Here is a 14154-nt window from a genome sequence, read left to right as displayed (position 1 = left end):
ATAATAATAAATTATAAGTGTGCTTTGGCACTCTGAGGTGAAGATCTTGATATTGTTTTTATAGTAACTTTTTATACAACTCTATCCTATATTTAAAAAATGATAATAATAAAAGTAATAATAATAATACAAGAAGAAGACGGAGAAGTAGTAGTAGTAGTAGTAATTATTATTTTAATAATTATAATAATAATAATAATGAATTATAAGTGTGCTTTGGCACTCTCAGGTGAAGATCTTGATATTGTTTTTATAGTAACTTTTTATACAACTCTATCCTATATTTGAAAAATGATAATAATAAAAGTCTAACGGAAACCGTCGTGGTGGTGACGCTTCTTGGACGTTCCCATGGAAACAGGAGGGAGACTTGACTTAACGCTTCTGGAATGTTTTCTTTAAAGTTACTCCCCTCGCAGATGTGTACGATTTAACGCCCGGTAAATTCGTGGCTTGCTAATTAAAGCATTAATCTGACTCAGAAGGTGCAACAAGTTAACAGACTTCACTGCTAAGCTGCATGAAACGCTTTTTTGTGATTAAACCAGTGCAGGCAGGCTTTTCTTGTAGTTAGCGAGCTAGCCTGCTAATCAGAATGACCCAGCAAGGAGCTGCACTGCAAACCTACAACAATGAGCTTGTCAAGTGTAAGTAGCCATCGACCAATACGTTTCATTTTGCTGTCGGGATCAATAGATTTTCTTTTTGATATGTTTTTCTTCTAGTTGCATGTACTTGTCATGGGCAGAAGAAACTTGAATGCAGCTAGTCTACGTTGACATTTGTAGTCATTATACAAGCTTAGAAGTGATTAGAAGACTAGTGTGACACCTATCAACCTGTGCCTTTCTTCTTTCCCTGAAAGAACCAGGAAAGAACAGCTTTAATAACCAATTGATTGCAAAGAAGACGTGTGTTTCTGTAAGAGACATCAATATGATGTCCTTTGAAGCTTCTGGAGAAACGCAAGGAATTCATTAAATGACATTCAGTGGTTTCAAGAAGAATTTGGACACGTTAATAATAATTATTATTAGGGCCCAATGCAGTGTCATTGCATTAAATAAGTCAGTTCTCCTTCAAAGTTGACACAGGTTCCCAGCAGAGTAACCACAGGTGTAGTTCATCACAAGAACTATGAACATTAAATATGTTCTAGTTTAAAGATTTAAAATTAATACATCTCAATTCGCTAAAATAAATAAAAATCCTCTTTGAAAAAAGTGTTAGTATGCTATTTGCCTTAGTACAAAAAGTATTTGTATTTGACATTGTTTTAATAAAGCAGTCTCTTATGCTCATGAAAGCTGTATTTATTATTATTATTATTGCAAAAAAACTAATATAATTTTTACAATTTAAAATAACATATCTTTTTTTATATATATTTTAAAATATAATTTATCACTGGAGGCAAAGCAGAATTTTCAGAAGCCCTTACTCCAGTCTTCAGTGTCACATGATACTTCAGAAATCATTCTAATATGCTGATTTATTATCAGTGTGGGAAACAGTTATGCCACTTAATTTTATTTATTATTTTTTGAACCTATGATACTTTTGCCTTTTAATTTATTTTAGGAAGTGTCCCATTTCATCCTCCTTGTCTTTCTCAGGCATAGAGGAACTGTGTTCTAAAAGAGAAGAACTGAACCAGCTGATACAGCAGGAGGAAGCAGAGAAAACCCGTCTGCAGCATGATATCCGTGTGCTAACAGAGAAGCTGAGTCGTGTGAACGAGAGCCTGGCACGCCGCCTTGCTGCCCGCGCTGACTTTGACCGCACCATCGCAGAGACAGAGGGTGCGTACATGAAGGTAAGGACACGGTCAACCTGTTTTTAATATTTCATGTTCTCCTCACTGGGAGGGACCAGAAATACCAGCAACTAGCTTTATAAATGTTGCACAGGTGAGAACTTCAAAGTGGGAGAGGATTTGAATATTATTATATCTTTAAAAATATATATGCTTTTTCATAACCATATATCTTAAATGAAACTTACACAACATTTATCAAATTAATTAAGTGAGTTACTTAAAATTGACACAATACTAATGTTAGTTGGCTAAGCATGATGATTAGATGTTAATGGGGGCGTATACACTGCAGCTAAATTTGGTTGTCAGTTTACTTTTTAGTGCTTAATCCTGTTCTGTACACACACAGTTCAGTAATTTACGGTAGCAACAACCACACACAGGGAAGGAGGTACTTCTTAATTCAGTGTTACCAGATCTTGCTATAAAAAAAGGCAAATAAGAACAAGCCCATGATGAAAATGAAATCCAAATGTGTTATCTTGGAAATAAGCCGCATACGAAATTATCACAGCCTGCACCTGCCTACTTTATCTCCATAATATGGATCGCTTTTTGAGTCGGCCTAAACAAGTCCAAAAGATGCTTAATAAGCGTTGCTTATAATAAGTGGACATGGCAATCCTTCTAAATCAGAGGGGTCCATACTCGGTCCTAGAGGGCCACTGTCCTGCAGAGTAGCTCTAGCTTGCCTCAAAACACCTACCTGGAAGTTTCTAGTATGCCTGGTAGGTGTGTTCAGATGTGTTTAATTAGGATTGGACACCCCTGTTCTAAACATAAACAAATCACGACTGTGTGAAATCAGCAAACATAAGCTTTGTGCTTGATTTATTTGTAACACATCCCTGCACCTGCCTACTTTATCTCCATAATATGGATCGCTTTTTGAGTCGGCCTAAACAAGTCCAAAAGATGCTTAATAAGCGTTGCTTATAATAAGTGGACATGGCAATCCTTCTAAATCAGAGGGGTCCATACTCGGTCCTAGAGGGCCACTGTCCTGCAGAGTAGCTCTAGCTTGCCTCAAAACACCTACCTGGAAGTTTCTAGTATGCCTGGTAGGTGTGTTCAGATGTGTTTAATTAGGATTGGACACCCCTGTTCTAAACATAAACAAATCACGACTGTGTGAAATCAGCAAACATAAGTCTTTGGTTGCTGTATTATTACTTTTGTCAAAAATAGGGGATACCAAACACATGACATAGCAAAACATGCCAATCATCGAAATTTCAAGAGTAAGTTCTCTCTCACACACAAAATGATCATTTAGGGATTCGCTCCCATATTTAAATGTAGTTGTCACTCCTGAAAATTTGCAGCGTGTAGTACTAGGGATGTCAATTTTCGATCATTCCCATGAACGATTGTCGTTTAAATTGACGTTCAATTAATTGATTAATCGCTAACCTTTATAATGATGCTTCTATTGCAGTGGCATAAAGTCACCGGCATGACAGGATGTGCAAATGCCACTCAAAACGCCAGCTTCCTCACCTGAATGAAAGGGATTTTGAGTCTATAAATAAAAGGCTAGTAGCAGAATTGTAAAATGAATAGATGTGATAATGATCATTTTATAAAATGAAGAGAGCGCCGTAGTTACATTTGGGATCATTTTACTTTGTTGGCTGTTCCATATCCTCTCACGGAGACCACTGAATGTGCCTTTTTTAAATGGTTTCATGGAGCTCGTTGTTGTATTTTAAAACACAATCGCAATGTTTGCAGTTGACATTATCGATATTTAAAATGATACCAAACGTAAGTACAGAGCGTGGGGCTGTGCCGCGCTGTCAGTGAACCGCTTCCACTGGAGTTGCTACGGTAAAACACACTGTTGCGCACATGAAATATTTTTATGCAAGTTTTAAGTGAGGTACAAAGCTTAGTTTTTTAAAAGAAATAATTGGTTAGCAGGCAAATGTTACATCGTGACCATGCTTTTCGATTCATGCCGTTTGAGCCCATAAATTTAAATTAACCCATACAAGGCTTTGCGTTCTGTTTTGCGGGTTGGTCACGAATTTCCACGAGTTTAATAATATTTATTGTTTCTTTTCCCAAATCCTAGCCGTCTCGACCTCTAACTTCGCAGGCTTGTTTTCTTGTCATTCCCTTTTAATCCCTGTTTTCGCATCTCTTACTGTGGTAAACATGCGAGACTTTGAAAGATTTTGTGGCCATGAATTAAGAATTTGTTCCTACGACTTATTAATTTGCCATAGCCATATCACCCTGTAGCCCAAGACTAGTTACCCACTGAAGCTAAGCAGGGTAGAGCCTAGTCAGTACCTGGATGGGAGACCTGGGAAAACTAGGTTGCTGCTGGAAGAGGTGTTAGTAAGACCAATAGGGGGTGCTCACCCTGTGGTCTGTATAGTGATGGGGACACTACTGTAAAAGACACTGTCCTTTGGATCAGTGTTAATTTTGACAGGCATTTTTGATTTAGTCTTAGGGCTTAAGACTAATAAGCATTTTCGACTAAGACTATTCGCACGGGATTAGTATTATCTGGGGACCTTGTGTGATTTTGAAATTACCCCCCCACATCTGAATTTTGTGTGGTGCATTCGCACGGGATAAGCGAAGCCTGTGATTTTACTCGAATTTACTGACTTATCTCCCGGATACCCAGATGTCAAGGCTTTGAGAGTCCCGTTTTATGGTCCAGATGGATTTTTAAAAAAATAAACTAATGTAGTTTTGTGCGCTTTGTCATTTATATTTCACCAGGTTAAAATAATATATCAAGCTTTGTGCTTGATTTATTTGTAACACATCGTGAATGCTCAAAATGGAACTAACAGATACAATAGGGGTGATCCCTTCTGCCATCGTGGACGTCGTTTTCTTTGGCCCCTAACAAATGAATTGTATTTAAAGGACAGCTATTAAAAATATCCATTGTTACACCAGCAGCTTCACATACCTGTGAGCTGTTCAACAATAAAGCTGCCCTTTTAATACTATTAATTTGTTTGACAGAAACCTTCCTTAATAAGCAGGGCTTGAATTTTGGCGCGGGATTGCTCAGAATTCTTCTGATTCCCGCAGTTTCCGCACTTGTAACGCGGGAAATTCCTGCAAGTATTTCAGTGTGAAAGACACTCGGGACAGATGACGGGATGTATCATTTGCACGTGCTTTGGAGTCTTACCATTTTAAACATTCAAGTGCTCAATTCAGTACTTGCGTGCTCTCTGTGAGACCCCTTTCTGTAATTTCACACCCAAAGCGCACACATAGAGCCGCATCTGAGAGTGCTCGACTACAGAATGAAGTTGTGTTGCGCCTTATTGCGGCTAAATACATACAAAATTGTCAAAATGCCTTCTTGATGAGTATTCACGTAAACAGTCGATTTATACTAAACTTTGTTGGTATATAGGCTAAGTGAATGCAAATAGTTGAGACACAAAACTTGTGTAACAGATCCGTGCATGAGGTCTTAAAGAGACAGCAACCTAAATAAACCTGCTGCTGTCTGTCATTAATGTTTATTTATACATTGAAGACCAACCAGTGTTATTTCAAAGATAAATAGATTATTCCGTTTCTGTGGTATTTCTTTACCTGAATAATACTGTTATACCTACCTGAAAAACTTAAGTTACACTTAAAAAACACAGTTAATTTTAGTTGTATCTTGTTATTGTATTTGTTTGTGCCATTGCTTGTCATCTATTCTTATTTTATTACTGACTATTAACATTTGAGTTCAAATAAATTAAATTCAGAGTTTGCCTTTATCTTCTGTACTCTGAATCACTCTCAAGTCTTTTGACAGTTTGGTAATCTCTATTCGGTTTTTGCAAAATATTAGGTTTTTTCATGCCTTTTGCAAGACATTGCACTATTTTATGATTTTTATCAGAAAGATGGTTCTTTCTCCCAATATTGCATGGGAACTGTGACTTGCTTAATAATGTGGGACAAACTCTTTAAGTAGGTTTTCCATTTACACTTTCTTTGAAAAGCTAGAAAGTGTAAATGGAAAAGCTATATATATAATTTTTATTTTTTTTAAATGTAATATCTATTATTTGTCCATTTTGAAACTGACACAAGGGGGTATTATCAGTTCTGTTAATCATCCAGGAACACATGATTATCGTCTTAACATGGCCAAATATTAGCAGATTAATCAGCCCGGTTGATATACTGGTTTGTCAGTACACTCAAAATTGATGCAGAGGTTAGTTACACAATTTTATTTTTATTATTATTTGGTTTGGTTATGTTTAAATTGAATTTTTATAGCATTTGCAATAAACTTTATTTTCTGAGCTTTTTGTCTGTCATTATGGTTTGACTAAACCAATCCTCTCTGTCTGTCTCAGATTCTTGAAAGCTCTCAGACACTTTTGAGTGTTTTGAAGAAGGAAACGGGGAATCTGACCAAAGCCACTGAACCAAGAAGCAGCAAAGATCATTGAATAATGCAGAATGTTCCATCTATCGATCTATGACTATATTCCATTAATCTCCTCTCTCACTTCTTCTCTTTCATCTTTACCAGCATCCCCTCTTGTAATCATCACACAACTCATTCCTATTTGGAAGTTCTGTATGTAATGTAAAGGTTTGTAATGTTTTGATATGGATTAGTGTTTAATATAATGCTTTTATTTAAATGTAATGTTTTAATAAAGATAAGTTGTGATTTTTTTTTAAAGGGAATTCCTGTATGTAAATCTGTCATTCCCAAGATAAATTGTGAACACCTTATAGCTTTCAATTGTTTATTGATCATTTCTTTGTTTGACATTTTTTCCCCTCTAAATTCATCAAAACCAAATTGTACATTTAATATACTCTTGATGAAGAAACAGAAAGGATGAGGAAAAGTTTTGACATACAGTACATTAACCACCAGAGCAATGAGCAGCTTGACTAGAGTTACAGGAACTAATGAAGCACTTGAAGTGGCATTACATTTTGTAAGACACAAAAGCAATAGTTCCCCACCCTCTGAATGTCTAATATACATCCCTCAAGAATATTTAATGTTTGCAAAGAATATCTGGAGGATCTGCTGTAAACTGGGATAAGCCGAGTGCTAGAGTGATATACTGAACTAGAATGTACAGTAAGACTTGGCTGAATTCTAACACTTGGTGAAATAGCCTTATTTCAACATTCTCTTAAATAAAATGTGCCCTTAATTATGTGATATATAAAAACACGGGTTCAAAGGCTTTGTTTTCCCCCCCCACACACAAATACACTACCGTTCAAAAAAAAAAAAGACTCAAAATACAAACTGTCAGCAAGATATTCATGTTTTTGCAAGACGTCTCTCATGCTCACCAACGCTGAATTTGATCAAAAATACAGTAAAAACAGTAATATTGTGAAATATTACAACCTAAAATAATTTTCTATTTTATTCTATATTTTCTTTTTCTATTTATTCCTATGATGGTAAAACTAAATTTCAGCAGCCATTAGTCCAGTCTTCAGTGTTACATAGTCCTTCAGAAAAAAATCCAATATGCTTCTCGAGTAACATTTCTTATTATCAATGTTGTGATACCCTTTTCAGTATTCCCTGAGGAATAGAAAGTTCAAAAGATTTTTTTTAAATAGAAATTTTAGTAACATCGTGAAAGTCTTTACTGTCAATTTTGCTCTTTTTTTTTACATCCTTGCTGAATAAATGTATTACAAAAAAACTAATCTTACTGACCCCAAACATTTGAATGGCAGTGTATTGTTTAGTTATTTGTCTGTGGGTGGGGGTGGGGGTGGGGGCATTTAATGTAAGATTTTTGTTAAAAGAACAATCAAAACTTGACATCCACAAGCTGACATCAGTGGCAACTGATGTAAATATACCAGATACAGATTACACTGTTTGAACTGGATCCAAATTCATTGCTTTCAGAATAAGAGCAATCAACTCCTGACATCCACAAGCAGATGTCAATGGTTAAGTTTATGGCAACTGATGTAGATATAAACAGATATTGACTACACTGTTTGAACAAATTGATCCAACTTCTTCACCATAACAGCACAGATATTCAGAATTGTGTACAGTGTGAACAAAGCCAGTGTCTTAAAGAAAATGGGCAGAAAATGTTGATCAGCAGTTTTGAGCTGAAAAGCTGGTGCTTCAAGTCGATGTTATGCTCTTAATGGACACATACATTTTTGTGAAATAAATTACAATATGAAAGTAATTCCTAAAAGGCATTATTCCAACCAAGAGCTGCGTACGGTGCAAAATAAAGCAAAAACAAAACAGTGCAAATGAATGAATACAAAAGCACAGGACTAAGATGTAAGCTGTCCTAACAACACTCACGTAACTTTGTACATGATGTCAAATATATATATATATTAAAAAAAACTATCCCAAAGCACATCGTTGCTACTGTTTGCCCTGTGACTAAAAATATGAAAAAGTGATAAAAAGATGCATGAAATAAATTATGAAAACTTCAACCTGGAGAGTACAAACTATACATCAATACTGGTCGGAGAGGCTGTGGAGAATACGTGAGCAAATACACCGAAGCCATTTAACAGATCTGACACACTCAAGTCAGTTGGCATTGTGTGTATGTAGTCTTCATGTTTCGCGCACACACACACACACACACACACACGGCCCATGCATACAGCGTGCTCACTCACAAACCCACAAAATAATGTTTCCTTCATAACTAAAACTGACCGCTCCCCATTCGTACTGTAAGAATGTTCAGTCCAAAACGCATAATTATATAAACTTAAAGGGATAGTTCACCCAAAAATGATTTTATTATTGTCATTATTTACTCACCCTCATGTCGTTCTAAACCCGTAAGACCTCCGTTCATCTTCGGAACACAAATTAAGATATTTTGACTGGAATCTGAGAGCTCTCTGACCCTCCCATAGACCGCAATACGCTGTTTACGTCGTTTACGTTTTGATTTGAATGAAAACAATGTATCCGCGTGGCGCAGCTGACACAAAACAGCATACGCAATTTACGTCCAGCGGATATTCTCCAAAATGGCGCTAGGGTGACGCAGAGGAGACTAATTGTTGAATAACGTGTTTTTTTTGTGCACAAAATGTATTCTCGTAGCTTTGAAAAATTACGGTTGAACCCCTGATGTCACATGGATTATTTTACCGATGTTTCTGGGCCTTGATCGTGTAAGGACCCTTGCTGTCTATGGGAGGGCCAGAGAGCTCTCAGATTCCTTCAAAAATATCTTAATTTGTGTTCTGAAGATGAAGGTCTTACGGGTTTGGAACAACATGATGGTGATTAATTAATGACAAAATGTTCATTTTTGGGTGAACTAACCCTTTAAGCACGGTTATTGACAAACTGACATACTAAAATACATGAAGGTCAATGCTACTGAAATTTCGCACAGCATAAATCTCTATCAAGAACACTTCCAGGTCATATTTCACTCCAAAAGCAAAGGAATAAATAAATATAATGTATTATATTTTTCTTAAACAGTATTAGAGGGCAAATAATTAGGCAAATAACATCATTCCACAGAAGTTATCATTACCATCATGTGAAAAATTATTTAATAATACAATAAAAACTGTATTTCAATTATGCACTGCAGTATTTTTTTGTGTAAAAACACTAGATTATGATAATAATGGGGGAGAAAACTCACATGCATTATAAAAATGAGAACGTAGGAAGGAAACATGTTTAAATGTAATAACAAAAATGTCACAATGGTGGTTCTAATAACAGCCTTAATTGTATTTAAGCAAAATATATTTTCTTTTTTTTAGTTTGGGGTGAAATGTAACCTGGGCATGTCTTCACTGCATTTATGTTTGCATGTGTGATCCAAATGATCACAATGAATAAAATGTTGAGTGATTAATAAATTCTATTACCATGAAAAAAGCACACAAAAAAAATGAATGAGCTTGCCAGTTCACCAATTAAGAGCTGCTCTATAAAACCGATCTAGAATAACATCGTTAGTATTTCAGCTGTATAGTATATATCATTCTGTGCATCAAAAATGACTACCTTGAACGAAACACAGGCATACAAATGAAACTAAAGTGGAGGACTTCTATAGTTTTGGAGTCATGTCAATACAGACCTACACATGCACATACAAAAACATCACAAAGAACAAGCATTGTGGCACCCTTTTACCAGTCATACATAAACAAGTCACTCATTTCATTTTTTGTTGCTTCACCCTCTTATTGTCCTCTTTCTGGAGTCCCATTACACCCACTCAAGTTTCCTTCTCTATTTTAAGGACAGTCTTTCATCTTTCTCTCTTTTAGAAATTTGGTCACTTTCATGAGGTGAGGATTACATACAAAGAGCAAGTATGTGATGAAAGAGTGAAATTCAAGAGTGGAATGGCTATTTGAGCCATTTTCCATGTTAACAGAGTCCATCACAATCACAATCGGTGGCAACTGGAGGTCACATGCGGATGCGAGTGATACATCTGCTGCGTGGACCAGCTATGAGGACAGTCCTGCTGTTGAGGATGATGGCGCACAGACATGGAATACAGAATGTAAGTTTACGTGCTGGTTGCTACTGGTCCCATTGTTCTGAAAGTTGTTTCTTTGCATCCAGGCTGGTGCTAGCAGGCAGGCAACGGTTGGTCCCGTATTTTCCAGACGTCTGGAAGGTTTAGAAGTAGAGCGCTGGTTCACTGCTGAAGTCTGACAGAGAGGAGCTATCAGCAGGCGTCAGCTGGTGAACAAAAACAAACCCAAAAAAAAGAGTATGTACAACTTGTCTTGTACCATTGGAACAATGGAAATACAGTAATCAATACCTCAATTCTAATGTTAGTGGTCAAAAATAACTGACAATAACACAAATGTTATAACAACAACAAAAATGTTTGTAGGGCTATATTTTACATATTGCAGTTCAAAATTATATGGTTGATCAGATTTATATATATTTTTTGCATTAATAAATTACATGTGCATTCATTTTTGTCAAACAGTAATCTTGGGAATTTTATTACAATTTAAAATAACTGCTTTTTATTTTAAAATAAAAATATTTAAAAATGTACTTTATTGTTGTGATGGTAAAATTGCAGGCCTCTCTCATCTTTTTAAGTGGGAGAACTTGCACAATTGGTGGCTGACTAAATACTTTTTTGCCCCACTGTACATTTTCAGGAGTCATTACACCAGTCTTCAGTGTCACATGATCCTTCAGAAATCATTCTAATATGTTGATTTTATACTCAAGGATTTTTTCTTATTATCACAGTTAATATTTGCTGTGAATACTGATACTTTCAGAATTCTTTGAAAAACACATCAGCATTTGTGTGAAATAGAAATCTTTTGAAACATAAATGTCTTTACTGTCACTTTTGATAAATGTAATGCATCCTTGCTGAATAAAAGTAATTTCTTTAGAGAGAAAAAAAACTTTTGAATGGTAGAGTTTTTCTAGTTTGCAGTTGTGCCTAAATGCTTGTAAGGTTATCTCTGTAACCCATTGTGACTTTAAGAGTGCCTCCTGTAATTCTGTAGACACACAGAACAACAATAATAACTGATGGGACTCACTCATGCATTTCAATGACAGTGTTATTCCCATAGAGGCCACAGAGAATTGGGGGAGGGATATTTTCACTTGGGCCAAAAATCACACACCCAGAACACTCTAGCAACTAGCAAGCAATTCCACAGAGATCCCATAATGCCCTCATTTTACATGGACGAGCACTAATATCATGTTCTTCTCATTTTACACCACAATTGTGTACATATTCGTATTTCTTACCATAACCTCCTCAGTACTCTGTGAAGTATCAGACTCATCAAGCTTGTGTTCTTGCCAGGCGTTAAACTCCACTGAGTGTTTGGGTGTGTAACTGGAAAGATCTGAGGATGAGAAGAAAGGCATTAATGTCAATCCAGACTGAAGAACTACTCCATTTAAAAATACTTTAAATGATTTTATTATTAGGAAAATAATATAATAAAATAGAATATTAATAATAAAACATTATATTTTATTATACAGTTTTATAATTTATATTATCGATTATATATCATTACAATTATATACATTTTAATAGTATAACTTATCTCTAATATACATTTTCCCTTTTATATTTATATACATTTTAACTTTAAAAAAAGTTTATGTCCATGTTATTTGTCAACTACCCAAATGCAATAAATGTAACACCTCATGACTGACCAGCAGGTGTCAACAATGTTCAAATCGAGACCCATACAGCTTTAGTGTAAAGATGAAGGTGGTCTACTGTAATCATTCCAACAAAATCACCATCATCAATTCAACCATTATAACAAGCATTACTAAAATATAGAAAGTGAATCATTTTCTGCGAGACTACAAGAAATAGACCCCAATTTTCATACTAGTCATCATTGGACTTCTAAGAGTTGCATCCCAAAAGATAGGAAAAAAAGTGCATTTATTTAGTGTGTAAAAATAGTATGTGAATTGGATCCATTTCCTGTGGCTTCTGTGCCTTCCTCTCATTCTATCCATTTCCTGTCATCCTTCTCGTCTTACTCACCAGTGGTGTTGTTGGAGTGAGTGTGTGAGCTGGTGTAGCTGGCGCGAGGAATACTTATCCTCCCTGCAATGAGCCCTCCATCATCTTCTCCTTCTTTTTCTTCTCCTTCCTCCTCGTCCTCTCCACTGTCCCACACACTGCTCTCCGATGGGTACTCGAAAGTGCTCTGCAGGCTGGACTCGTTGAAGGATATTTTCAGCTGTGGTGGAATCAGAGGACAGTTTGTTAGCTTTCACAGCAATTATAAACAGACCTGCGTGGAATCTGCAAATGCTCTGCAGATTTCCAGAGTTGGAGAGGATAGCTAAGGAAGTGTCCAGCATACATGTGGAACTCTTTCGATACTATTTAAATGGATCCTAGAATGTACATCATGAAGTTGTTTTAAAAGAAGCCAAGATCAGTGAGCAGTGAGAGTAGTGAGCTAGGCAAACTAGGCAACTTTGAAGAAGATAAGATAGAGTAGTTTTGATTTGTCACTAAATAATGATCACAATTGAAAATGAATGAAAATGAATCTGAAATGTGGGAAATTGTAATAACGAAGTATGAGGTGTGTCCAAACTTGTTTTTGGCACTATGGCAGAATGGCGGGTCCTGACCAAAACAAACATTTGTTTAGCAAAACTTTACTAGGCCTGTGCACTTGATATTTATCTACACAAGGGATCTATGGAGACATTTTTTGACTATTGACATGATGCAAATGAAAGGGAAATGTTGGGGCAAAAATTAAGCATTAACAGACAACAAATTTTCCTTATTGCTTTATTTGTTTCTCAATCCTTACTATGTTTTTTCTTTTAATATTTACCGGTTTTGATGATGCGTGATAATCAAAGTCAGTCATGGTCATAAATGCTGATACACAAATCAATGCTGGGAAACTCAAATGAACTAAAAGGACCCTTAAGGAAGTAATGTGAAGGTGGCAAAGCATCCATGATACTTTCAAATATAACATGATGGCACTGAATGATCAACATATTCATATTATGTACTAACTAACATTTAAATTAATCATCTGATACAATGCACTTATTGTGTACATGCATGTTTTTACTTGTATTAAAAAAAAATACTGCATGTAATTACATCTGTTAGTATGTAGTTGTTAAAGACACCTGCCAGCATTTTTGCTATAATTATGACAAAGCTGCTTGTTGCTGCTTTTTTTTCTTTTTTTTTTCAAAACAGAAATAGGAAAACAAACAGAAACAATTATTATTGAGGGGGAAATCATGTATGATAAAAAATATATTTTTTTTTTAGCATTTTAATTAAATTATATTATTTGAATACACTAATAACATTATTAATATTAATTGTATTAAAGGTGACATATCATGAAAATCTGACTTTTCCAGGTTTTAAGTGCTATAATCAGGTCCCCGGTGCATCTACCAACCAAGGAAACGTGAAAAAGATTATTAACCCAGTAACTTTGTTTTGGGAAGCCTTTTTCTGCAAGCGTCTGAAAATATGAGAGCGTCTGATTTCGTTACCTTGGTGGCGTGGCAAAGGGATCTCATTATAATATTACCGCCCCTTAATCTGTAAGTTTACACCCACGGAGCCGTTATTGTGTTTTCGCAAGCAACAACGGTGTACTAGTTATAATGCCATGGCGAAAGTTTGAGCAAAACATACTAACTGTTCTGTCTTTGGCTGCACTGACGAGCACAGAACACTGTTTAGAGTCCCAGCCTCAGAGGAGACAACAGAGCAGTGGATTTATTGATTTATTTAGGCTACTGTATATTGCTGCTGCCACACAGATCTAAAATAAACATG

General features: G+C 35.8%; 2 protein-coding genes across 2 annotated transcripts in view; one reads left to right on the top strand and one right to left on the bottom strand.

Annotated features, from left to right (window-relative positions):
* Positions 1-339: 339 nt before the first annotated feature.
* Positions 340-6426, top strand: ssna1 (Sjogren syndrome nuclear autoantigen 1). The gene is made up of 3 exons (XM_016286628.1): positions 340-647; positions 1617-1816; positions 6169-6426. The coding sequence occupies exons 1-3, from the start codon at positions 596-598 to the stop codon at positions 6262-6264; spliced, it is 348 nt and encodes a 115-aa protein (XP_016142114.1). The 5' UTR covers positions 340-595; the 3' UTR covers positions 6265-6426.
* Positions 6427-9399: 2973 nt separating this feature from the next.
* tprn (taperin) overlaps positions 9400-14154 on the bottom strand; it is a 33898-nt gene continuing 29143 nt past the window's right edge. Inside the window, exons 2-4 of the mRNA XM_016286592.1 lie at positions 12361-12559; positions 11592-11692; positions 9400-10532 (exon numbers count right to left, since the gene is read on the bottom strand). Of these exons, the coding sequence (XP_016142078.1) occupies positions 10470-10532; positions 11592-11692; positions 12361-12559 (363 nt within the window). The 3' untranslated portion in view covers positions 9400-10469. The remainder of the gene's footprint in view (positions 10533-11591; positions 11693-12360; positions 12560-14154) is intronic.

The sequence above is a fragment of the Sinocyclocheilus grahami genome, unplaced genomic scaffold (assembly GCF_001515645.1).
Source record: "Sinocyclocheilus grahami isolate Dianchi unplaced genomic scaffold, SAMN03320097.WGS_v1.1 scaffold212.1, whole genome shotgun sequence".
In the NCBI taxonomy this organism is placed as follows: Eukaryota; Metazoa; Chordata; class Actinopteri; order Cypriniformes; family Cyprinidae; genus Sinocyclocheilus; species Sinocyclocheilus grahami.
The sequence above is the reverse complement of the archived record's forward strand: the minus strand, read 5'-3'. Positions and strand labels throughout refer to the sequence as shown.

What these genes read in the sequence shown, in the direction of transcription:
- ssna1 (XM_016286628.1), top strand. Translation starts at nt 596, where the DNA reads ATGACCCAGCAAGGAGCTGCACTGCAAACCTACAACAATGAGCTTGTC. An exon ending in CAACAATGAGCTTGTCAAGT is followed by an intron (nt 648 to 1,616) that starts GTAAGTAGCCAT and finishes TGTCTTTCTCAG; the next exon opens with GCATAGAGGAACTGTGTTCT. An exon ending in CAGAGGGTGCGTACATGAAG is followed by an intron (nt 1,817 to 6,168) that starts GTAAGGACACGG and finishes TGTCTGTCTCAG; the next exon opens with ATTCTTGAAAGCTCTCAGAC.